This window comes from Aquarana catesbeiana, linkage group LG11 (assembly GCF_042186555.1).
Source record: "Aquarana catesbeiana isolate 2022-GZ linkage group LG11, ASM4218655v1, whole genome shotgun sequence".
Classification (NCBI taxonomy): Eukaryota; Metazoa; Chordata; class Amphibia; order Anura; family Ranidae; genus Aquarana; species Aquarana catesbeiana.
The window spans coordinates 108,212,840-108,239,583 of record NC_133334.1 but is presented as its reverse complement, the minus strand read 5'-3'; the positions used below and the strand labels follow the sequence as shown (position 1 = coordinate 108,239,583).

The 26,744-nt window shown below is 42.0% G+C and overlaps 1 protein-coding gene across 2 annotated transcripts; it reads right to left on the bottom strand.

Annotated features, from left to right (window-relative positions):
* Positions 1-7,784: 7,784 nt before the first annotated feature.
* CEND1 (cell cycle exit and neuronal differentiation 1) lies at positions 7,785-26,502 on the bottom strand. 2 transcript variants are annotated; one of them, XM_073604849.1, is made up of 3 exons: positions 26,348-26,467; positions 18,460-18,612; positions 7,785-12,435 (listed from the first exon to the last, which is right to left on the bottom strand). In XM_073604849.1, exon 3 carries the CDS (start codon positions 12,346-12,348, stop codon positions 11,992-11,994), a length of 357 nt encoding a protein of 118 aa, XP_073460950.1. In that variant the 5' UTR covers positions 12,349-12,435; positions 18,460-18,612; positions 26,348-26,467; the 3' UTR covers positions 7,785-11,991. The 2 variants fall into 2 exon arrangements, with proteins under 2 accessions (XP_073460950.1, XP_073460949.1); XM_073604848.1 differs by lacking the exon at positions 18,460-18,612 and having other exon boundaries at positions 26,348-26,502.
* Between the last annotated feature and the right edge of the window lie 242 nt (positions 26,503-26,744).

Here is a 26,744-nt window from a genome sequence, read left to right as displayed (position 1 = left end):
AGTTCAGGTAAAGGCTGGCTGAGTTCAGGGGATAATCCAATATCCGTTCAAGGTAAAAGGCAGGCTGAGTTCAGCGGATAGTCCAGTATCCAATCCGGGTCGTACACAGGGGATCCAACAGCAAGCAAGGCAGAGTAACGGTAGGCTTGATCTAGAACAATGCAGGTAAGTCTGTCTCTATCACAAGCAAGGGATAGAGTATTCGGTTTGCTTATATCAGGTGACTGATCAGATCAATCATCTTGCAGGTGAACACAGACGGGGACAGTCAACACCCGGGTGCTGGAATGAGGAACAGGGGCACTAAGTGATTATGACACATGTAATAGTGAAGTGTGAAGTATCTATATTGCAAAGAGTAGTAATCTATAGCAGAAAACATTCTAACAAACCTGTCTTGTTCTATGTAACTGCACCTTGCTCATGACCAATGCTCTTTGCACTGCTGTATTGAATAAAACATTAGCGAAATTCATAATTCTGACATGCCTCCACATGATGAATGTTGCAAACAGGTACATGAATCTGGGGCATGCACCAAGTGTGGTTGCGCACTGAGGCCAAAGTGTCCATACGGACACTACCTTTGCAGTGGCAGCCATCACACAGAGTATGTAAGCAGGTTGAGTTTTATGTTGCCCCAGCTGGGAGGGTTAGTGTTACCATTTTTGCCTTTTTCTTTCTTGGCAGGTTTTGTTGGGTCTGACCCACTGGTCCCATGCTGCATAAAAACGGAACAGGGGTCCAATTCAGGGGGTGCACATAATACAAGACATATTGCTGTTACCAGAGTCCATCCTCGTAGCCTACTGCTGAAGCTGGAGCACCTATGGATGAAGAGGCCTTACAGAGTAAGGGACCACTGAGATCTACAAATCGCCCAAAGACACCAGATCTAGAGCTCTGCCATAATGGACTCTATCCTGTACAGGTATGCTGGGGCAGCTACCAAGCCTTTTAGTTATGGATTAGGAGTTTTAAGAAGAGACTGTGCACTTTGTTGTGTATGCTGCAAATTTACAGTGAAGGTTTTGAAACTTTGTCCTTGGCCTGGTCTGAAGTTATTCAAGGGGTGTAATACAAGTAACCGGAACACATAGTCTACTACTCAGGGCAGTTGAACATACTGAGGTATGAAGATAACAGTACATTGGTTAATACAGTGTGAAGACACAAGTGGTTATCAAGGCTAATGAAGATTTCACAAGCAGCCTGTCGTAAGTGTATACATGTGACAGGTGGGATAGCATCTTGCAGGAGGAGTTGTTGGCACTCTCTCCGTGAGCAGGTTCATCTCCCATAGCAATGGAAGCAGATCAGTACCACAGAGATCCTCAGCCTGTGCACAGGTACAGAAGAGGAAGAGTTAAGTGAGTGCGCGCTTGGAGCCCCCACAGAAGTGCCCCATTCCATTACTGGAAGTGAGATAGCAGAGATAAACTGGACAGGTGGAGAGGGCATTGGCTCAGTGTGTCCCTCCTAATTGCATCTGTGAATTGCATCTGTGACCATGGTGGTGTACATTAACATCGAGAGAGTAAACTAGCGTTCAATTGTTTGTACAACCTTAGACTTAAGTGACATTGTGTAATTGCAGGAAGTGCTTGGCCATAAGCGGATAATGTCACCTGAGGAAGCCAATTTTTGGGCGAAACATGTCCAGATCTACATATACAGTATGCTGCTATGAACAATAGGGACCACACCATATGGGTCATATTTGTATATGTTTTTATGCAAACATGTTATTTTAGCCTATTGTTTAAATAAAAATTAATTATTTTAAAGAATCTATTACTCAATCATTATGCTGCACCTAAAAGATCCCATGGAAATTTGCTGTCGCTCTCAACATGGAGAAAGTGTCAACTGTTCAACCCCCTACTCCCTACAAGCACAGCAGTGGGAAGTTTTGTATCTTGCGGGGTGGAGCCTGATGGGGATTCACAGACACTAGTTTTCATCAGGTCTGATTCCCTAGTGGTCGACAGCAGGCAGTGGGCAGATCCTTCACCACTAGACTTCCCGCTATTGCCAATATAATCCACCCACTGCCTGCTGCCAAACACAAGGAGAGACCTGACCGGATGGGGAACTAGTGTCTCAGCTTCCCCTTCAGGCTTTGCCAACTGCAATGTCACTGGATGCTAGAAGGCTGTCGGCTGTGAAGCCAACAGCATTCTTTAACCGGTAATAGGTGGAGTGGGGGGTAGTGTTCGAAAATTTGCTGCTTTGCTACATGAGTACAAGGACTGGCAATCAGAATTTATCTGTATGCCAATTTGGAGCTAGTCCTAATTACCTCCAATTCCATCATCTATGAAGTGGAGGTATTTTTTATTTTTTATTTGGTGCAATATTAGTGCCACTTTTTAAAAGTGGCACTAATAAAAACTACCTGAATCTGTCGCACATATCTGTAAAGTTACTGCAACTGATGGTAGGGATTTTTGAATATGGTGCAGGCCATCTTAATGGGCCATAATGACAGAAAAGTGTCATTAGGAATTTATTGAATTCCCCTGCATGTCTTATGTCTCCCCTAGATGGGGCTGCTTGACTTCTTACCTTCTTTATGATAAAAGCAGACATGTACACTAATCATTGACACTTAATGTATATTAAGAGATGATCGCTTTGTATGGGACAAACAGAAAAAGAGACCACAAATTCCATGTATGCACAGAGCATAAAATAAGTGTTTAAGATTTTATTAGGTACATTTGATTCATAATCATACATTCCTACTCAAAGTCAAAGGTGTTTATTAGTTCTGTTTCACACATCACAGCCATACAGTTTCCATTTGGTAAAGTCACCAATGACACTGAAGAAGTCCAACAGAGGCTTGAGTGAGGAGATGAAAAAGGTGTTGGTGGCAAATTATTTTAAAAGTCAAATTACACATTGTCTTACACTTATACAATATGTACTTGTACCAGATAGGAAAGTTAAACTTAGCAATACTTGCTACCAGTATGAAATCCACCATCCATCCATTTTATCATTTGCACTTATGTTTATAACTACCAAAATGACCTCTTCTGGCTTATTTATTGCATCATCGAGAACCATGCAAAGTGCAGTTGCCTATTGATACCATTCAGCAGTCTTGTTATAAAGCAATGGAAGATTAAATCTGATTGGTTGCTATGGGTTACTGCACTTTGCACATTATTGGTCTTTGCATACCCTTATTAAATATGCTTGCATGCCTCAGTGATATTAAAGAGGAGATTTAGTTCATAGCTTCCATCTGTCCTTCAGGTGGAAGAATTTTCTCTCATTTTGAACAAAATCCCTCTGTCCTTCTTTCCTCCTCATGTAAAACAAATAATGTAATCGCGCCAAAGTCCATGGAAATACAGCCAAAATAAATGGGAAAAAAAGTCAATAGATGATGCCAGAAAGAGATCTGTGATCCTAGGATCAATGAAAATCTAGGAATCCGGGAAATCTATTTCTCCAAGATACCAAGGGCAGCTTCCTGTTGAGTGAAGTCAGTCTCCATATGAACATAAAAAACCAAGAAAGAAAGCGCCTCTTAAGTATAGCGGATTTATTAGTGTGTTAAAAGCATAGTATACACTCACATTAAGGTAGATGATGTACTGCTTCCATAAAGAACTGGTCCCGGTGTCTCTCGATGGTGACTGGTGATCAAACGGGAGCCTAGATGGACGCCGTGCGGTGGCCGCGGACCTCCGCTCGGAGGCACCGGCTGTACAAGCGGTGTAGTGGAGAAGTCACTTCCGCGTTCCAGCGGATCACATGGGAGATGACGTCACTGGGACAGTTCAGACTAACTGGGAACCACTACGCGTTTCAGAGCATGCGCGAAGCTCATAACGAGCATGCGCACTCCTTTTTCAAGTGTCTCCAGACACAGACACTTGAAAAAGGAGTGCGCATGCTCGTTATGAGCTTCGCGCATGCTCTGAAACGCGTAGTGGTTCCCAGTTAGTCTGAACTGTCCCAGTGACGTCATCTCCCATGTGATCCGCTGGAACGCGGAAGTGACTTCTCCACTACACCGCTTGTACAGCCGGTGCCTCCGAGCGGAGGTCCGCGGCCACCGCACGGCGTCCATCTAGGCTCCCGTTTGATCACCAGTCACCATCGAGAGACACCGGGACCAGTTCTTTATGGAAGCAGTACATCATCTACCTTAATGTGAGTGTATACTATGCTTTTAACACACTAATAAATCCGCTATACTTAAGAGGCGCTTTCTTTCTTGGTTTTTTCTTTCCTCCTCATGTGTCCCTCTTTTTGATCTATTATAAACCTTTCTATAATATATTACTATTTAACTACCATAAATGTTATACTCCCCTAAACCTTTCATTCAGCCTCTAAATAATTAAATTTGTTCTCTCAAAAAAGAGCCAGTAAGCCAGTATAAAGGAAAAGGAATGGTAAAAAAGCACTTGTGGATTTAACCAATCATATTTTGCATATCAACTTGTTCACACCAAAATAATGTATAAAGGCGACAGCAACATCCAAATGCCAAATATATTCATGGGGCTCCATTGTTGTGTGCTGAGAGGATGATCACTGTATGCTCCCAGCACACTGACTGAGCTGTCACTCACCGCTTGTGGTCACCATTTACAATCCGGAGTGGTTGGAATGGACTCCTGATCCCATGTTCTCTGTGACAGCCAATCACAGTGTTCACATGTTAAGGAACTCTGCCTCCCGGCATTAATATCCATTTAAAGAGCTCCTAGGAAGGCGTTAGCAAGAGGTTTATTCTTAGTAGGAGAGTGTTCTTTGTCTACATACTTTGTGCTAGAAGGTGACATTTTTTTCTCACCTAGGAAAATTTGAAGATATATTATCCTCATGGGGCTTTTTTCAGTATTCTCACACTTTATCATAATCATATTTATGCAAATTGTAAATTATGCACAGTTTATGTTCACTGCAAACCAGTGAATTGTTGATTTCTCATATATATTGGTTAAGTCCTGATTGCATACAAATTAAAAGTGTTTAGGTTTGACCTCATATTATATGGTTTTGGTAAATCTAAAAGAAAATTGTACAAAAAGATTGTATAATGTATAGCCAGCCTAAAGCCTAGTATACATGGGCCGAATGTCAGGCGACATCAGCCGGTTCAATAAACCCGGCTGATATTCAATCCATGTGTACGTCAGCTGGTCCAACAGAAGCCAGCCATTTGGCCGGCCTCTGTCAGACAAGCATGCTGGCAAACCAGTAGCCGACCGGCTCCTGATTAGCACTCTCGGCCAATGGCTAAAAGCGCTGATCGGAGTGTGCTGGCGGGGGGGGGGGGGGGGGTACGTCCTGTCCAAATGCAACAGCTTAGTGGGGGAGATTGATCGCTGTACTAATGTCTGACCAGTCCTGACAGTTGTTTTTGTTCAACCTGCTGGGTTGAACAGAAAAAGACTCATAGCCTGTACTAAGCCTTAATTTCAATCCTGTGGTGAGAAAAATAAGGATGGAATATGATTGGTTGCTACAAGAACCACAGCAAACCTTTAACTTTCCACACTATCCATAAGACCCCACTGATGACTGGGTAAGCAAATTAAGAAATTAATTTCAAATGCTCAGCAGTAAAATTGTTCAGAATAATCCGCACAGATATAGACAAGTGTGTGTTAAGTATTTTTTTGATGCCAGATTCACTTTCCTGGTGCCTACATGGCAGCATACACAGTTGCCTGATATGTCTTCCTAAGTTCTACATCGATCTGGTGATCTAGGATGTTCCTGAAAGACTGTGCATTTTCTAACAGTCATGTGGTGTTTCTGACCAGTCGCACAATGGATGAGTCTACGACCGGAGGAGTATGAAAGAGTTGGACATTCAACTCTAAAAGTGGATAGAGCTTTGTAAAGCGATTATGGGAAAAGGGTCTCTTATCTACCATTCTATGTGATTTCTGCCATGAATAGGCACCAGGAAAGGAAAATCACCAAAAGGGTAAATATTCAATTTTCCTGGTACCTACATGGCAACCTACACATGGAAAAGGGTAGATCATTTGCCCAAAAATTGCTTCTCAAAGCTCTATCTGCTTTTAGAGTCAGATGAACAACTCTTTGATTCTTCTCTGGCCACGGATACATTAATTATGCGACTGACCAGAAATACCATACCAATCACAAGATGGAAGGTCTTTCAGGGACAATGCTTTTTCCTTCAGTTATACAGTAACCTAAGTACAAATGGCACAATGACATCTATAAAAACATTTATCATATTGTATTCACCTTTTTCCCTCAAAATGTGAATTGTTTCTGGAAGGTTTCTGTGTCTGGACCACAAGCAGGCCCGGACTGGCCATAGGGCACACCGGGCACTTGCCCAGTGTGCCGGGGGTGCATGTGCTTGTCGAGCCAAGGCAGCTGAGCTGCTCCTTGGGCCCCCGCCGCTCACCTGCCCCCCCGGGCCGAGGGGGCAAAGACTACAGGTCACGTTACCTGTGACTATGAAGAGGGAGGGGATCTACACGAGATGCCGGACAGGGGGAAAGTGAGTGCAGCTCCCCGTGCGTGTGCTTGGATAGGAGGAGCGGCTGCATACACAGTAGAAAAATCCAGCTCTTTATTTTTCTCCTACAGCCTCTGAATGCCTGCTTCTCCTGGTCTCCCTCCCATGGGCATTCAGAGGCTGTAGGAGAAAAATAAAGAGATGGATTCTTCTACTGTGTATGCAGCCGCTCCTCTCATCCAGCTTCTTTCTACTGCCCCCTAGTGCTCTCAAAGCTGCTCTCAGGCTCCCCCAGTGCTCTCAGGCTCCCCCCATGCTCTCAGGCTCACCCCCAAGTGATCTCCAACTTTCCCCATGCTCTCCAGCCCCTCCCAGTGCTCTCAGGCCCCTCCCAGTGCTCTCAGGCCCCCTTGTACTCTCCGGGCCCCCCTGTGATCTCTGCCCACCTGTGCTCTCCAGCCCTCCGTGATCCCTGCCCCCCCCCCCGTGCTCTCCAGCCCCCCGTGCTCTCCAGCCCTCCATGCTCTCCGTGCATCCCGGTAAATATGTTATGGGCTGCTCAGTCTAAAATGCCCGGGCGTTTTTTTTTCCCAGTCCGGGCCTGACCACAAGGAATCATATTTGAGCTTAGATTTACTTAACAGTACAAGTATGTTGCAATATAATTTTGTTAGACATGCTTTGTTTTCCTGTAGATATCAAATAAGTAACCCATATGCAATGTTGGAAAAATAATGACATATGAAGTGATCCATCTTATAATGCAGCTTCCATAAAATATTTTTTTTCCACATTTAAAACCATAGTGTCATTATGCTACTGATAGCAAATATGTAATCTTAATTATAACCTTAAAGAAGAATTCCAGGAATGGAATTTTTTATACAATAGTTACATTGGTCCAGCTTGGATTAATGTAACTATACATATAGCATACCGGTAGGATCTTTCTAGGAGCTGTAAATCATTGTAGTAGACACTGCTATTCCGGTGATCTCCACTAGCTTCTGGGTATCATGCTGAGTGACTGCCCTGCTGCATTGTGAACACAGGAGGTCAGCCACTCAGTATGGGCACCAGTCATAGAATGCTTTGCATTTTCTTAATGAGTGCAAAGCATTCTCTGATTGAACAAGGTGGAAAGGCGGGGCGGTGGCAGCCTAACTTGTATTCTTCTTTAATTGTTTAGTGTTCAGGCTGTGACTGTAAGCTTAAAATGGCTCAGTTTCATGACATTCTCCAATGTAAAACATTACAAGCAATAAGCAATGTCTTGCTTATGTGAATAACAGCTCAACCATCCTATCACTATTTCCTTGTGGGCAGCATAGCGAAAAAAATAATTTAATCTCTTCTTTTAAAAGTACCATCAGTTCTGCAGGATGCAACTTTGTTTGGAACTCATATGGATACATTACTATCTATTTGTTTCAGGCTCCACGTCTTACTTTAGACATTTGGGCTTCACGTGCCCAGAGGCCACACAAAGGGTGCTGTGGGCCGTGGCTGTTTATGTGTTTAGCCTTATGAGTGATATTAGCAGTGTATGGCATCTGTTAGTATAGAAATCTGTAGAATATGCTGGATTAAAGAATTGTTCCAAGCCCATAGTTACTAAAGCATCCATATTTAGAGCATAGAGAAGGCATTCTGCATGACTACATAGGAATCCGTCTGGGAACCCATTGCATGCATGCTTGCAATTCCTATTACTAATCCATCCAATACATATCAGCACTAAATCCCCAAATGTCACGCTCTGTAAAATTCATTATATACATTTTATATTTGTTTGGAAATATACTGCTTAAAATCAGTAATTAATAGTACTGAAGGTATAACAATATTTTATGAATAAAATTGTTTACTGGTAAAACTTTATTTTATGTCTTTATGCCAGTGCACCACATGCAAAGGCTGTATGGATAACAATTAATGATTATAAAATGTACAGCATATATATTTTCCCCAAATAACCAGTGCAATAGATAGGAGGTCTGCCTCCTATAGGTAGTAACAAAACTCAAATATCACACACTGTCACAGGCCATTTCGTGATCATGAAAACTTCAGTACATACAAATATACAGTTGATGTTCTGAGCTGCTTAAAAAAAATGAAAAAAGGGCAAAGACGTGCAGTTACCCAATGCAACCAACCATCTTTTAGCAATTGAATCATACCAGTGCATGGTCATGTCTGATAGTTTGACACTGTGACCACTCATCTTTTTTTATTAAATAAATATGCAGAACAAAATGAGAAGATGCCTTGATTTGAAACATCTATTATATACAGTGCATCATAAAGCTTTATGATCCATTTCTCAATGTCTTGAGCAGAAAGCATTAGTGACTCCTAACAGTGGGAACTGTATTCCACGTGTAGATTAGGGCTTCTGTACTTGGCCATTTTTTTGTGTATTAGCTACTGTACTTCCCCACAGAAGTAAATGCAAACGCAGCATAAATCCTTTCCAAAGCAGCTCATGTCAACTCAGAAACAATCATAAGCAACTCAGAAGAGCAGCTCAAAATCAGTGCTTAAATTGATAGACTGGTCTGTAATAATGACACATTCATTTATGAAGCTAATTCATGTGTCTATAATTTTCATTTAAATCCTATTATTATTGTACAGTCACCATTATCATTACTTTCATAGAGGCTTCTTGTGCGATGCTTCATTTTTACCCATAAGCTGAAAGAGGTTAGTGACTTCTGATATAGTACTGCCTTATAAAACCTAATTTAGATCACAAGACAAGACAAATTTACCACTTAAACACAGTAGGACAGTAATGTTCTACTACATGGTTGAATCTTTGACTGCACTACTCAGGAACTAGTAATCTCCCATGGTCCACCAGCAATGATAGTCCCTGATGATGCACCCTGCTCCATTAGATAGTGACTAGCACTGCTCTCTACAGCCAAGTTAGCAAGATACAATAACTGATTATTCACAGTCAGTTAAGAAGACACAGTGGTCCGTATTAGTGAAATCAAGTCTAACCCCTTAAAGCAAAGCTCAAACTTGAGGATCACCAGAAACACAAATTAATCAGGTGACAATTATGATATATATGGCACTTCAGACTACAGCAGAAGAAAGCCTTGGATGATTAGTTATGAGGGGTAGTAGTTAATATACACTTTGGATTTCAGCGATAGGGCTAACTGATTGGATTCCTGCGCACTCGTTGTATAACACTGCATGTCTTTGCATGCTAGTCATTAAAAAGATCATTGTTAATTGTCCAATATCATGTCTGTGGCCAGCTTTAGTGGTTCTTGATGCACTGCAAATGTATTTGGTCTATGGTATGGTTGCCTTGGGTATGTATAGATGACAAGTCCATTTTGGCTATATTTTCATGTATAGGTGATGTTATCCTGTGAAAACCCTCACCCTTTTGTAAACCATGCAATGAAACAAACACTAGATGATGCATCTTTCATAAAGGCATATTACTAAATGGATAACAACTCACAAGTATGTGTGAGGGATTTTTAGCCCCCTTTCTACATGTGATGGAATAAGCTAACTGCAGGAAGAATAAGGCTCACTAGGATCTCATCATAATTCATGGCAAGCGTGCAGAGATTTGCTATATGGCAGAGATAACTTTACAAATATGAGCCTTAATCAAATCTGCTTTTATCACTTTTGTTTTATTGCATTTATACGCTTTGTTAATTCAACAAAAATAGTGGTTGGGGCAGGATAATATTTGCTAGGGCTTCAAGAGCTCATTTGATGAACATAGAAGGTATTGCATATACATAGGTTTCAATTTTACCAATGTAAAAAATAAATATTTAAATCTTCTTACACTTTTTCCAAAATGCTGTATGCAGTTAGATAAAATAATGCCTACCCAGTACTGTCTACTAAAATAAGTTTGAAACTATATGCTAATAAGGTATAATTACTTTAATACAGTCTCAGATCTTTGAATACTTAGACTATAGCTTAGTCTCCAACTTCCTTGGGATTTAGAGCTTGTTAAAATGCTTTGGATCACAATATATTTTGTCTCAGGATCTCGTCTGTTGCCATTTTTCACATAAGTGTGTTTAAGTTATGGGTCACATATGGTCCAACTAACCATAAATATGGTGCTTGTCATCTAGCAGAGGCAAACTATGATGTCATTCACCCCTAGTTAGTTAAATTAATTGCCTGAGTCTCTAAACATTGTTACTTTCTACCAGCAGATGTTGGCATTGGGCATATTTAAAATCCAGGAATTAAGAAATGTTATAACACCATGATGAAACCTAAGTATAAACATCTCATAGAGATAGCCTGAAACATAGTGAAAATCTTATGGGTCACACTGAAGATTTTGTATTCCAGCAGCTTGAAGACTGTTAATGGGAACTGTAATATATTATGTAATACAACATATTACATAGTTCAAGATGCCACTTACATCAGCACCGAAGTTTAGGTTATTGACACAAAAGTTATATTCTGGAGAGGTTATATATAAAACTATAAACTGCAACAATGAATTCATCTTTGAGGGAGTGTTACCAAAGTATGCTCTAATACTTAATGAGCCTACAAATGCTGAGATAACTGTGACAAAAGAGAGAGTTTTGGAGTAAATGACAGCTTTATATAAAATGAATGTGAAGTAGTCCTATTTCCAAGCAGAGAGGTATAAAATGTACCATTGTGAAACAGGAAAGACACTAATAATAGCAAAAGCACAAATCCATTTCAAAGCTTCTAAAGATTACTTTTAATGGACAAAATTGGATAATCATATGATGCCCATTTGTCAGCCATGTTACCTCAGATCACTTATTGCTTCTTCACAGAACAATTACTACAACATTATCTCTGTAATTAGAACCACAAAGATATGCTTAAGTGCCTGTCGATTGCAATTAGCAATAACGCATTGTGCAGGTGATTATAAAAGGAGGGAAAGGTTTCAAATTGGATTCAAAAATAATTTCTGATATAGGAAGACCAATTAAATATAGAACGGAAGTCAGATAGAGCAGATAGAAGTCAAATGCAAACAATATAACTTAGATACCCTTTGAGGTCTGAGAATAAGACTACAAAAAAAGACAACGCAAAAAAGAAAAAATAGGGTCAACAAAAAAAAATCCAACCAGCAGCAGCATATAGATAAAGTAATAAATTAAAAAAATCTAATTAAATTAACTTGTATTTTTTTAGCAAGTCAGAGCTCTTACCAACAAAATATGAAGTAAATGTCTTAAAAAGGCAAAACGTGTATGTTTAGTTGAGTGAAGAAGGCAATGACAGATAATAGAAACTGTAGACAAAAACCATGTCCATACAAAAGCCTTGCAGCCATTTTGAAACCTGTAAAACAAAATGTAATTTTTCCCCTACTCTGTGACATCTGTGAGACCATATGTAAAGATAAGGTGACCATTCTGTGGCATGCATCATTCTTTGAAGAAAGTATTCACCTTTGCCTCTGCTTGGACTTCTCTATACATTTTCTTCAATGTACAATTATCAGTTTATTTTTTGCGTGCTAGGAACACGACACCCACAATAACAGCAATAGCAGCAACAGCCACTCCTGCAGCCATCAGCAGTGGCTTAAGACCCTCAAATCCTGAACCATCTGCAGCTCCGTTGGATGAATCTTTTTCTTCCCCATCGGCTTTGTTCTCTGGTGCATTTGGTGGTGCCTGAGGCTCAGGTACAGTGGGTTTTGAGTCTTCATGGTTGACAGGTGCAGTGTCTCCTGTGGTGGCCTTCTTAGCTGTTGGATTAGGCTGGTCTTTGATAGTTCCTTCTTTCTTGTCTCCACTAGTGGCTGGGTTGCCTTTGTCTGCTTTCTTGACACTGGTGGATCTTGGCTTTGGCTCCATTTTGAAATCCCGCTACTTACAGCTTTGTAAGTTCCTTTAGGCTCAGCAATAATAAATGATTGTGCACACTAATTCATTCAGATGACTCTGTCAAACAAAAGAAAAAAAAAAAAGAAGAAAAAAACATGTATTCAAAACATAATTAAAGGCTATTTTTTCATTATGAAAATCTACCCAGTGGTATTGGCCCCTCTGTGGTTCCTACACCCTTGTATTGCCACTGCTAAATGTACATAGACGACAAAATCATGTCCCAAGTTGATAAAGTACGTATGTAAGTAAGCCTCAGATTTCACTGGCAGGTGGTGCTAGGGAAGAAATGTAAAAATTTGGCTTAAAGTGGATGTAAACCCTCACATATACCCAGTGAAGTGAACAGCCTCAGATGATACACAGGGATGAAACAAATCTCTCTACATACGTTTTATGCGTATATTTGCTGTCTTCATCTTTATATACTGTTTAGAAAGTGCACATCATGTTAGGAGATTTTTTTCTTCCTGGTTTGCACTGCACTGAAGCCTGGGCATACAGCCAAGACAGCTGATTGGAGGAAAGGCACAACCCCCCCCCCCCCTCATAGGTAGAGACTTTCAGCTCTGTTTATTGAATCGTTCAGATCAGTGCTAATCTATTTATAGCATCCTCCCCAACACAAAACACAGACTGCTTTTATCATATATGACAGAGAACTTGTCAAGAGTTATCCGGCTTATAACAGAAAGACGGGGCAGGAGACAGCTACAGGACATAGTACTTTGAAGAGAGATAACAAAACACTACAGATAAATGTGCCCAGCTCAAATTTCATGAATCAAGTTTACATCCACTTTAAGGACCTGTAGAAACTAGGGACTAATTTGTATTTACATATACCATCAACTCAATGTGATTTATTTTCCCTCAGAACACAGTAGTGATGTAGGGGTTGGTGGGACAAACAGGGGAAGGAAACTCAGATATTGGGACTCCTAGAAGTGTGTGCTGACAATGAGGTCTGATGAACCATAAGAGCCCTTGCACACTGGGGCGGGGGGCGGCGTCGGCGGTAAAACGCCGCTATTATTAGCGGCGTTTTACTGACGGTATGCGGCCGCTAGCGGGGCGGTTTTACCCCCCGCTAGCGGCCGAGAAAGGGTTAAATACCACCGCAAAGCGCCTCTGCAGAGGCGCTTTGCCGGCGGTATAGCCGCGCCGTCCCATTGATTTCAATGGGCAGGAGCGGTAAGGGAGCGGTATACACACCGCTCCTTCACCGCTCCGAAGATGCTGTGCAAGCCCTCGGGGCTTTCACACTGGAATGAAAGCAGCGGCACTTTCGGGGCGGTTTGCAGACGCTATTATTAGCGCAATAGCGCCTGCAAACCGCCCCAGTGTGCAAGGGCTCTAAAATGTGATGAGTAGAATGAGGTGCACTAAACACAGAGTTATTGTCTTTTCTCCAAACAACGTAAGTCAGGAAAAATATCAGATTTAAATCTTTTGTCTGTAGTGGCCAGGCAGAGAATCCATCCAGTCCTGAGATTTACAAAGCTCTGGTACTCAACAAAACCCCAGTCTAACAGGACAGAAAACCTGTTTTTTTTTTATATAGAGCTGCATCCAATTATGTCTTTTATATCTGCATAGAATTTTGCGTAAAAAAATGTGTCCTGAAAAAAAATCACTTTGCTGGTGTTGACCATTGTAAGAGGGATGAGATTCAGGTTCAGATTGAACATAGAATTGCGGACCTGGCAAACTGAAATGCGATTTTGATGCCACAAAAACCAACTACCAGTAATGGACTTCCTTGCCTTTGAACTTAGGTCAGGTGGCTTAGGACTGCCAATAATATCAGCTTTGTTATGTGCCACCCCCCTTATTTTAAAAGACTAGGTTACCAGTAGCCATATTAACAATCTGCTTATAGTGATAGGAAAAGCAGAGAAGGTGCTGTTAAAAAAGTGCATATGGAAAAATTAGGGGCTTACTGAATATCTTTTAGTTAGCAAAATACTGTGTACCCTGGGTAAATTTTGGGGTGGGGGAAGGAAGGGTTTTTACATCTTAGTGCTGCTGATGTCCTGCTGCTTTTTTACAGTCTGTTCCTGTCTACATGCTCTAAAATCATAGCTGGCTGCATGTGTTTTTCACAGGGCATATTTCCTAAATTTTACAGATGTCCCTGTCCACATGCAGTACAGTCATAGCAGGATACATGTGTTTTCCACAAAGCATAGTTCCTACTTTTTGCTGGGTGCAACTGATTTTTCATTACAGCCTGTTCCTGTCCACATGCAATACAGACATGACTGCATGTATTTTTTAAAGGGCATTTTTCCCAGTTTTTGCTGGTTGAACTTAATTTTTTTTTACAGCCTGTCCCTGTCCACATACAATACATTGATGGCAGACTGCATACATCATAGGACATATTTGCTTATTTTTCTTGGCTGCAATTTATTTATATCAATACCATACAATCAAAGAAGGGTGCATGTGTTTTTTTTCTCATATGAAATATTTCCTAATTGTTGCTGGCTACAATTTTTATTCTAGGTTTTCTTAAAGTGATATTGTCAGATTTATCTTTTTAATTCTTGAAGTAAACCAGTAGTACTTTGTCTCTATTACATTTGGGACCGTTCACCCTGATTAACCACCTCTCGCCCCCCTATAGTAAAAAAACTTCAGGAGCACTGTTATTCCGGGAGGATGTCACATGATGTCCTCCCATTTGCGTACCTTGCACGCTCCTTAGGGGGTGCACAGCGGTGCAATCTGTGACCCACTGTGACCACCAGACACAGTAGAACACAGGTTGGAGTACAGGGCCGCTGTCTGCGCAGTCCTGGTACCATGTGATTGCTGTGACTAATCACAGTGATTACATGTCAGTTTTTAACAATGGCTTCAATCCATAGCCATTGTATGTAGTATTGTGATCTCTGGTACAGGGGCCAATCACAGCAGACCTGTACCATGTGATACAGTGGTAAGCAAGGTTTCATGAATGAATACTCCCGTGTATTTGAAAACGCGTCCGCTTCTTTAACTATACACAATCCAGCAGGATAAGACTATTAGCAGGATGTATTATACATACATTCAATTGCTGACTGACTGACAACGGGGAGCCTCTCGGGTGGATATCATCCAGTGTATCTCAGGCTGTGCCCTATTCCATTGTGGGACAGTGACATATAACCCGTTCTTTCGGGAACACGCTGCCCAACATTAGGAATTGCTTGCATGACCTTGGTCGTATGGGTGATCTATGTGTTTTTTAGGTATACATAAAGGGGTGTTTTTATATTAGGTGAGGGATAAGGTCTGCAGACTGTGTGATTCGTGTGTCCCCCCTCTTTGTGAGGGTTTTTTTCCATTTACACCATTTACGTAGTTTGTGTGTTTTTAGTTGTTGGGCGGGAGTAGACCATAGTGGAGAACCCCCCCTTTCTTTTTTGGGCAAAATTATAGGGGGATATAGGGATTGGTATGTTTTCTATGTATATTGCTTTTTCAGGCAAATAAACAATTGTAGTTTAACTCCTATAGGTGTGTGGAGATATTTTTGTTTTTTATTTTTTCTGTGTTGATGTAACTTATGACTACAACCTTTCCTTCTGCCTTTATGCCTCCAGTGATGGGGATCCTGCCACCATCACAAAAAGCGGACCCCCTCTGGGATAGTGGCAGTAAATCCCACAATTTTTACCTTTTGTATCACAAAGGTAAGAGAGGTGAAATGTCCTCCCTGAAGTCTCCCACCAATTTCCTCCCCTTCCTCCACGCCAGAACCCTAATATTCCTTCTCACTGTCAGCATGCCAACCCTCCTCCTCCTCACTGCCAGCATCCTTACCCTCCATCTGACCACTAAAACCCCAACCCCCTCTTTCCCATCCATATTCATGTGCCCAGCCCCTTTCAGGACGCCGGGCTTATGAAATACTATGGCAGGGATAGGCGGGGGGGGGGGGTGTATTTTGAAGCACGTGATTAGAGCCAGAGGCTCTAATAGGCTTTAAAATAGGGTGGGCTTGGGGCGCAGAGCACTGCATCCCGATCCCACCCTGTTGTGTGGCATAGCGAATGATTTTTCGGTATTTTCACACTAACGTTCCTCCCTGCCAATCAGCAGGCAGGTCACTGAGACGTGTCTCCCGATTGGCCAAAGCATTAGGTGATCCTACTGGATGCCTAACGCTTTGGCGGAAGAGGAGACATGGCGGAGGAAGCCTGAGGAGCTGAGTGGACACAGGAGCCGCAGACGCCGCTTCCCGCTGAGAAGGAGAGCCGCCACTTCCCGCCAAGGAGGAGAGCCCCGTCACTCCAGGAGAGAAGAAGAGCCCCGCCACATAAGCGGTAAGTGCCACTGGACCGGCCGCTGGGGGGGGGGTTAGTGAAGTGACAGCCGAGCCGGGGGACGCACCTGGCTGCATTTGATGGGCACAAGTGGCTGCATATACTGGGCACAAGTGGTTGCATATGATGGGCACAAGTGGCTACATTTGACAGGCACAAATGGCTGCATACGATGGACACAAGTGGCTGCATTTGATTGGCACAAGTGGTTGCATATGATGGGCACAAATGGCTGCATATGATGGGCACAAGTAGCTGCATTTGATGGGCACAAGTGGCTGCATATACTGGGCACAAGTGGCTGCATATAATGGGCACAAGTGGCTGCATTTGATGGGCACAAGTGGCTGCATATACTGGGCACAAGTGGCTGCATATGATGGGCACAAGTGGCTGCATTTGACGGGCACAAGTGGCTACATTTGACGAGCACAAGTGGCTGCATATGATTGGCACAAGTTGCTGCATTTGATTGGCACAAGTGGCTGCATATACTGGGCACAAGTGGCTGCATATGATGGGCACAAGTGGCTGCATTTGACGGGCACAAGTGGCTGCATATGACGGGTACAAGTCATCAGCCCCGTAAGGATTTGCCCCCCTTAATAACCAGGCCATTTTTGCGATACGGCACTGCGTCGCTTTAACTGGAACTGCACAGTCGTGCGACATTGTACCCAAGCAAAATTGATGTATTTTTTACCCACAAATAGAGTTTTCTTTTGGTGGTATTTGATCACCTCTGTGTTTTTTATTTTTTGCGCAATAAACAAAAAAAGACAGACAATTTTGAAAAAAAAAAGGATTCCTGCTATAATTCATATCCAAAAAAATATAAAAAAACAAATGTATTCATCAGTTTAGGCCGATATATATACTTCTACATATTTTTGAAAAATCGCAGCAGGCGTATATTGATTGGTTTGCACAAACGTTATTGCGTCTACAAACTACGGGATAGATTTAGGGACTTTTATTTTTTTATTGTTTTTACTGGTAATGGCGGCGATCTGCAATTTTTATCGGAGCTGTGACATTACGGCGGACAAATCTGACCCCAAATGACACTTTTTGGGGACCAGTGACATTATTACATTGACCAGTGCCCTAAAAATGCACTGATCAATGTAAAAATTACACTGGCAGGGAAGGGGTTAACACTAGGGGGCGATCAAGGGCTTAAGTGTGTTCCCTGGGTGTGTTCTAACTGTAGGGGGATGGACTCACTGGAACATGACAGAGATCACTGTTTCTGTGTGCCCGCTATCCTCCTTGCACAGAACGACATACACCTACATTTGGGCAGGAGAGCCGACCTGCTGCAAAATAATGACGGCAGCTGGTCGGCAAGAGGTTAAAAAAATATATAGATGATTCCTATAAAGCATGTTATACAGGACAGTGCTTGTGCTGTGTAATTTGGCCCCCTGTATCACCTAAAAAACCTGGCTGATCCTGCCTGGTTCTGCCCTCCCCCTGTAAACTGACCATGGTTTATCATGGCTGCTGTGCTCTGACATCATGGTCAGTTTAAGTGCCTCCATCATCCGCAGCTATCTGCAGCTCTCCTGTGTCTCCCTCTGTGCTCCTCCTCCTCCGCTCCCTGCCTGTCAGCTCTGTGTGTGTGCCGTGTCCTCCCAGCCTCTCCTCTGCTGCTGATATATAATATAAAATGGCGATCTGTTCTTTGTGGAACCCCCTCTGTTATAACCTGTTATATTGCTCTCTGCCTTTGTTTTATAAAAATGAAGAATCGCAATACCTTATTGAAAACCGTCGATGGGCAGTCACATGACCACCTGAGGCTCTCCTCCTCTCCTCCCGGCTGACGTCAAAGGGAACCTCAGCTCCTCCCTCTGCAGTCCTTGGAACGGGGCAGGAGAGCACCGGGACATCAGCTGACTGCACAGCGGCCCTTCAAAATAAGGTATTGCGCCGCATCATTTTTATGAAACAAAGGCAGTGAGCCATATAACAGGTTATAACAGAAGGGATTCTACTAAGGACCCATAATGGCTTAACAACCACTTTAATTGTGTCAGGGTTCACTAGAGTTCAGGGCTGGGTGACTCCAACTGGAAGGTTGGAGAACCATCTAGAACTAGAGGGCGGGGGTTAGGAGGAGCTGCCATGAATATTTATGGGGCCTCAGCCAATCCCCAGAAGTGGGCTGGTGAGGGGCAGAGACAACCCCATAAAGAGACATGGGCCATTCCAGCAGGGGAGTTGGGTGGAAGATGGAGATGGAGAGCTGAGGAGAGGCTGTTGGTGGCCCTTGATGGAACCCCCTGCCGGGGTGGGGTGATGCCTCGGGCTGGAGGCCCGGGATAGCTGGTCTAGAAGGATCCCACCACAGGAGGCAGTTAGAGGAGAACCTTCAGGAGAGGCCGGGGGACAGAGCAAATGACAGCCAGTGAGTAGAGATCAGCACTGAGCAGGGACCACACAAGGGGAGAGACTGTCAGCATTAACAGTGCTCTCCGAAGACAGCAGTATCTTAGTCTTCATCTTTGCCCTGGGGAATCTCCATGAAAGTGTGCCAGTAGAGCAGGACTGGGGAAGAAAGTCAGTCAGTAGGACTTTGAAGAAGATTAGCCAGGTGTGGCTGGTGGCAGCCAGTTGGGCTAGAAATTTTCTGCAAGCAAGTGGAGCTGGGATCAGTGGTCACAGGGAAGCAGAAGGAGGAATGTCATGCTGTTTGCTCTCTGCACCACTTTGTCAAGGGGCTGAGAATTCCTGCCTGTGAAGGGCCTTTCCTGAGCTAACAACAAAACTGTTAGTTCCCTCAACAGAGAGCAGCAGGTGCTTTGCTGAGAAAAAACAGTTTGTGCAGGAGGAAGGAAAAGTGGACTTTTTGTAAATAGGGGGGAGTTGTCCCTTTGTTCATAGTTCCGGTCATTTTTCAAGTTGGGCATCCCATAATTCCCTACCCCATCCAAGTTATCAACCCCCAATAAAACATCATAAACAAGCCAAGGGCTGATTTCTGCATTGGAGTGCATGAAGGAAATGCTGTGTGATTGGCTGTGCAGCAGTGGGGACCTGGGATACTAGCGATTCCTACGGGGTTAGGGCTACAAATATAAATGTAAATGGCTGGGGATGTTATGGGAAGGCCCATGGCAAGAAGTTGGGCATAATATGGCAAAGGCTAAGAACTACCAGCAGTGAGTTGTAGTCCTATCCAAAAAGAAGCAGGGTAGGAGCTTGGATTATTTGGTGCCAACAGTCAGCCAATCAGAAGCATCCTAAGGCTCGATTCACATCTATGCATGTTGCTTTTTGAGCGTTTCTGGAGTTTTTTTTGTGATGCTTGCCACGTTTTTGCGCAGCGTTTTTGCAGCGTTTTTACAGCGTTTTTGTTTTTTTTTTACAGTCTTTTTTAGACTGCATACAGTCTAAAAAAAAAAAAAATGGCAAAAATGCAAAACGCATCAAAAACGCTGTAAAAACGCTGCAAAAACGCTGCACTTGCATTTTTGATGCGGGTCCATTGAATTCTATTACATGCAAAACGCTGCATTTTGCATGAAAAAGAGTCCCTAACCCTTTCCAAAAACGCAGAGGTACAAAAAGGCATTGATGTGAACATGTTCCATAGGAACTCATGTTAAAAAATTCCCATGCATTTCTGCAAAATGCATCAAAAAACGCGCTAGTGTGAATGGAGCCTTGCATGCTTACTGATCAAAATTACTGCAATCATATTCTGAATTATTAAGCAAAATAATTAACTTTATCCCACAAGTTTGGGGCTTTTGCCTTGTTCAACTAGTTCATATCTCCAAACATTCTCACAAACCTGCCTGAGGTATTGGTGCGATAAGGCAATATACTTTTTTTTTTTTAATTGGCACCACTACTAACTCAAAACTGTGCTTTGGGCTCAAAGTAGTATTGTATGCTCACATTTTGCAGTGGATTTTAGTATTCCATACAGAGATGAAGAAGACTGGACAGCCCCAAGGAACTCACACCAGTCAAACCAATCCTTTTGGCCAAGGTCAGAAATAATTTCCATACTGTCAGCCCAGACTTGGTCAGAATATACAGCCAGATTTATTTTTTTTTTCCTGATTGATCAAGCAAGACCCAATACAGAAATAAATGTCAGTTATACCTATCATCTCCTGCCCAGAACTAGTATACTATGGAAGATAAGGAATGTATAGGAAATCTATAGGAAAAAAAGAGGCCTATACCTGGCTCACAGAAAACAATTCAGAAATCCCCAGATTATATGAAGCCCCATACTTTATCAATTAATTCTAAAATCGTAATACAGATCATATTGGATGCTTCAGGCACTCAAGTAAATGGAAGCAGTGAGTAATTGAAGGTCACCTTAGAAGAGCAGATGTACAGCAAGGTTGCTTTATCTGAATATCATTAATGATTTATATATAAACTATGTTACATCAACTTTAAATTGTATATAATCATTTGAAGCATCCTTTTCTTCCACAGAGATTTGAAAGCAATTTCAATCAATGAATTTTATGTGGCACTTTAACCAGAGTCCCAGTACTTCCTTTTCTATCTTCCCCAGGGCTAGGGATGAGCTTCGTGTTCGAGTCGAACCCATGTTCGACTCGAACATCGGCTGTTCGATCGTTCGCCGAATTGCGAACGTTATGGGCCGTTCGCGCTAAATTCGTGTGGCGCGTCACGGCCCATAATTCACTGCGGCATCGCAGTGCATTGCTGGCTGATGATTGGCCAAGCATGCACTATGACCCGCATGCTTGGCCAATCACAGCGCTGTCAGTAGAGAGAGCTGTAATTGGCCAAAGCCAGGGTGGCTTTGGCCAATTACGGCTCAGGGCATTTAGTACACACCCCACACTATATAAGGCCGCCTGCACGGCGGCCCTGTGTAGTGTGTGTTCCGGTGTGCTGAGAGATAGAGAGAGAGAGAGACAGTGTCATTTGATTTGAGTTAGATAGATTAGGCAGAACAGTCAGTCAGTTAGCTGCACTTACAGTGTATTGTGTATATATATGCATCCCAGGTGTTGCATATATATATATACACTGTATTCAGTTTAGCTAGATCCGTTCCTGTTATCTTCTATCTAGACTATTTACATTTAATGCAGTGCGTCCTGCTCACAGTGTTCAGCTAGATCCGTTCCTGTTATCTTCTAGACTATTTACATTTAGTGCAGTGCGTCCTGCTCACAGTGTTCAGCTAGATCCGTTCCTGCTATTTACATTTAGTGCAGTGCGTCCTGCTCACAGTGTTCAGCTAGATCCGTTCCTGTTAAATTCCTACTGACCGGCAGGCTTGTCTGGTTACAGTATATAAAGCTACCTGAAGAAAATTACAGGTGTTCTATTTGATCCTATTAGTACCACGGTCAGGCAGCTAGACTATTTACATTTAGTACAGTGCGTCCTGCTCACAGTGTTCAGCTAGATCCGTTCCTGTTATCTTCCTACTGACAGGCAGGCTTGTCTGGTTACAGTATATAAAGCTACCTGAAGAAAATTACAGGTGTTCTATTTGATCCTATTAGTACCACGGTCAGGCAGCTAGACTATTTACATTTAGTACAGTGCGTCCTGCTCACAGTGTACAGCTAGATCCGTTCCTGTTATCTTCCTACTGACAGGCAGGCTTGTCTGGTTACAGTATATAAAGCTACTTGAAGAAAATTACAGGTGTTCTATCCCAGCTTAGTGCAGCTACAGGCCATTAGTATGTCTGGAAGGCCAAGAAGGAGAGGGACAAAAAAGTGAGGTGAAATCTTCTGAAGAGGAGGAAAGACAGCAAAACAAATGTCACAGGGGTGATAACCCTTCCCTATGTTTTCCAAAAAGCTTAGAAAAGATTTTTTGGCTGGAGCTAAACACGTTAAAAATGTTCAAAATTACAAACAGATTCTACTTAACAACAAACCTACAGTCCCTGTCTTGTTTGCACCGCCTGTATACTGCTGTTCAGAGTATATAGGGCCTGGTGGCCCCACACCTTTCCTTATTTTAATTTGGGTGCGGGGTTCCCCTTAATATCCATACAAGACCCAAAGGGCCTGGTAATGGACTGGGGGGTACCCATGCCGTTTGTCTCACTGATTTTCATCCATATTGCCATGACCCGACATGACATTAAACCCGCAAGCAGTTTTAAATGAGATTTTTTCCTTTAAAAATGACATTTGGTGCAGGGACTGTTCTAAACATGGGAAACACGCGTCACTTTACAGGCATACTATAGACACCCCCCAGGTACGATATTTAAAGGAATATTTCACTTTTTTTTTTTTACTTTAAGCATCATTAAAATCACTGCTCCCGAAAAAACGGCCGTTTTTAAAAGTTTTTTTTGCATTGATACATGTCCCCTGGGGTAGGACCCGGGTCCCCAAACCCTTTTTAGGACAATACCATGCAAATTAGCCTTTAAAATGAGCACTTTTGATTTCGAACGTTCGAGTCCCATAGACGTCAATGGGGTTCTAACGTTCGTGCGAACTTTCGGTCCGTTCGCGGGTTCTGGTGCGAACCGAACCGGGGGGTGTTCGGCTCATCCCTACCCAGGGCTCATCAAGTGCTTTTATTGTATCTATGAATATCTATTAATATATAACTGTGCATGATTCCTCTAAGAGGAATTAACTCAGTGATGAAAAGAGCCCTTTCAGTTCTGAAATATGACAATAGACTATATATGACTTTTTGGATTATTTCTTCTTATAATAATGAAAACCATATACAATAATTCCATATAATATGAATATCAACTTTGTTGATATTCACAAATAGCTATCTATTTATTTTTCAGTTTTCTGTATTTTTTAATAAAATCCTTCAACCAATCTCCAAACTATACATCAGTAAGCATCATTTATAAATCTGCAATTGTATGTATTTATGAACAAATACCAATTCATCTGAAGCCAAAACTAAAAAAGTGGTAGTATGAAATGAATCAGGCTCCATATGTTACTTTCTACCTGGGACATCTAACTGTAGTAAACAACTGATTAGTTTCAATGGGGAATGGTGTTATTTTTGTAAAGTGAGCCTATTTGTCCTCTGATCTATGCCCTATTGCAACAACTGTTACTTCCTTGAAATATAGTCCAGAACGTAAAGTGTATTTACACTTTTGCAGTCAAAATTTGGAAAACTCCACTATATGTTTGTGTCCCCATTCACACTGCATAACAGTGACGGCCCGTCCATTAAGGGCGCACGAGCGCTGCCCCCCCATCCATGCGTCCGGACCCCATGCAGGATGCCAGATACATGAATTACAATGGCGGGGGTGTTTTTTTGAAGCACGTGATTAAAGCCAGAGGCTCTAATAGGCTTCAAAAAAGGATGGGCTCGGGACGCAGAGAACAGCGAACCGGGCCCACCCAGGTGTGTGCCAATAGCGAATTAATATTCGCTGTTTTCACACTAATACTCCTCCTGGCAAATCAGGAAACGGGTCTGAGATCTGTTTCCCGGTTGGACTAAAGGAGAAGCGTTCTGATTGGTCGCCTAGGAGGAGGGAGGAGGAGGGAGGCGACAGAAGCCGTCGTTATGCCCGCAGAGGAGAGCAGGGGAATGGGAAGCCGCCCACGATGCCCGCTCCCCCCAAAAAATTACCACCAGCCGCCACTGCTGCATACCTAATTTTTCAAATATTTGTTAACTTTTATTTGTTTCTCTAAGCCTAGCTTCTACATTGTTAGCCCCTTGTTAATACAGAAGTGGTCAACGCTGGTTTACAACTGATAACTATATCTGTCAGCATAGTACAGAAAGGGTCAATTATGGCAAACATAGCTCCCCAGCCATAAAGAGAACTAAGTAAGAATGTTTTATGTAAATTTGCCTGCAAAAGTGGAAATATTATTTAAAGCAATTATTTTACTGTGAGATAATAAAAGGAAAAGCTTTGCATTATATTTAATAAGAACAAAGTGTAGAAGCCTCTAGCAAGCACTCATAAATTATCTTTTATAAATCTGACTGCAATAATTGTTACAAAGCTGATCCATAATTTTGTTACGGCGCCTTACTGTGCATCATTGCTCTAGGTTAGTTAATAAAGCTCTTTGAACTACGAGTTATCGGGAGATAAATGTTTTTTGGCTGAATAAAGAAACTGCATAAGGGAGGAGCCACAAACCAGTGCAAATTTTAAAAAGGCAATAAAATATCACTACTGGCATTTCCCCATCCATTCTCTTTCAGATTATAACCTAGGCTAGGCAACAACGGCTGGCGGGTCTAATTTCACAGCAGCAATGCAAAACCTGCTCACGTTTCTCTTTTTCTTAGAGAACAGTCACAACAGCACCAGCAGGCGTAGTGAGATCTGTCTCATGTTACTTGAACTGGGAATACGGAGGCTACGTCATTATCTACGGATACACCAGATGGGCCTTCTTCGAAAAACTTATTGTTGCAAATGTTCCAGCACACTTGGGGTTAATATTATGCAGCCATCGGTAAACCGCAGTTACAACAAAGTCACCTCTGCCAATGTCCTTCCTACTACTATAGATAACTACCAGATGTCAGGATGCTTTATGTACAGGGCCTTGCTTTCTGAAAGTGCTGATCATCTGTAGATTCTTGCCAAATTTACAAGAAAGTGACATTGCTTTATACATCTGCGGCAGACATTTAGGTAAAACTAACTGGTATGAAATATTTAATTGCACTTGAGGTTGTTAACACTTATCGTTGGTTACAGTAATATTAAATATGCACGCAGTCAACTTCTTAGTAATGAAAATAACATTTAAAATATCATATATTAATAATTCCTATTGATATTTTTTTATATCTTTTATTTGTATTTTATTAGATCTAGTCAGCTTAAAGTTCATGTGATTTTTACATAGCAAATATTGTAAATTAACACTTTTTTATACCTATTTTATAAATCATCACTATCATCAGTCATCATGATGAAAAGTGTTCATTGCTTGGCATGCATTGGGTTCAATTTACAAAGCTAACTCACCAGGATAAGGACACTTATATTTAAAAAAAATGACAGTTATTTCCAGCTGAGATTTAAAAATGACAGTTACTTGGTTGAAAAAAAGATCTTTATCCTTCTACAGTGTGAACTGAACCTATTATGAGCAGAATAGCTGACAAACATTAGATCACAACAAAGTCATTTGTCATAATGGGGGAGATTTGGTAAAACTGGTGCACACAGAATCTGGTGCAGCTGTGTATAGTAACCAATCACCTTCTAGGTTTTATTGTCAAAGCTTAATTGAACAAGTTAGAAGCTGATTGGTTACTATGCACCGCTGCACCAGATTCTGTGTGCACCAGTTTTAGTAAATCACCCCCAATATGACTAGCAGTAACATGTCCAGGGATTTGCAGTGTGTTTTCTTTAGGATGTTGTAGAACTGTAAGTCCCAGCAAGTCAGGGTAAGCTAATATGTTCAGCTTATCATAGAACAACACTTTTGCAACAACTAGTAAGCATAGTTTTGTGTCATCTCTCCTAGAATAATAAAGTAATAATAATAAAGTAATATAATGAACTGTGTAATATTATAAAAAATGATATATATGTGAATGTGGTGTTTGAATGAAATGTAATAAACACATAGGACATAGCCAGCTTTACTATAGTAAAATAAAGTCTGTTATCTTTAAAGAAATATATCATACGTTACCTTCCAGCTTCACCACTTTGCACGCAGAGGATGCTCTGCAGGACCCAACCTGGGAGTTTCCCACAATGCCTCACTCGCTGCAGCAATGAGAGGGGGTAGAGAGTAAGACTGTCCAATCACAAGCTGGCTAGGTATTGCGTTACAACTGTACCATCCTAGAAAACACATAGGGGGAAGGGGATAAGCTTTCACTTGCTCTGAGCTACAATTAAGAGACTCCAGAATGGTGTCATGCAGAAACTCAGCCTGTGCTGTTTAATGAAAGATAAAATCACTGGTGGGAAAATAAGCGGAGTTAGTTATTCCACCTATTTTCCTGAAAGTGGATGTGACCTTGTCGATGTACAAGGGGAAGGAAAGCATGACTCAGGGCTAGTGATGTCGACGATACGTCATT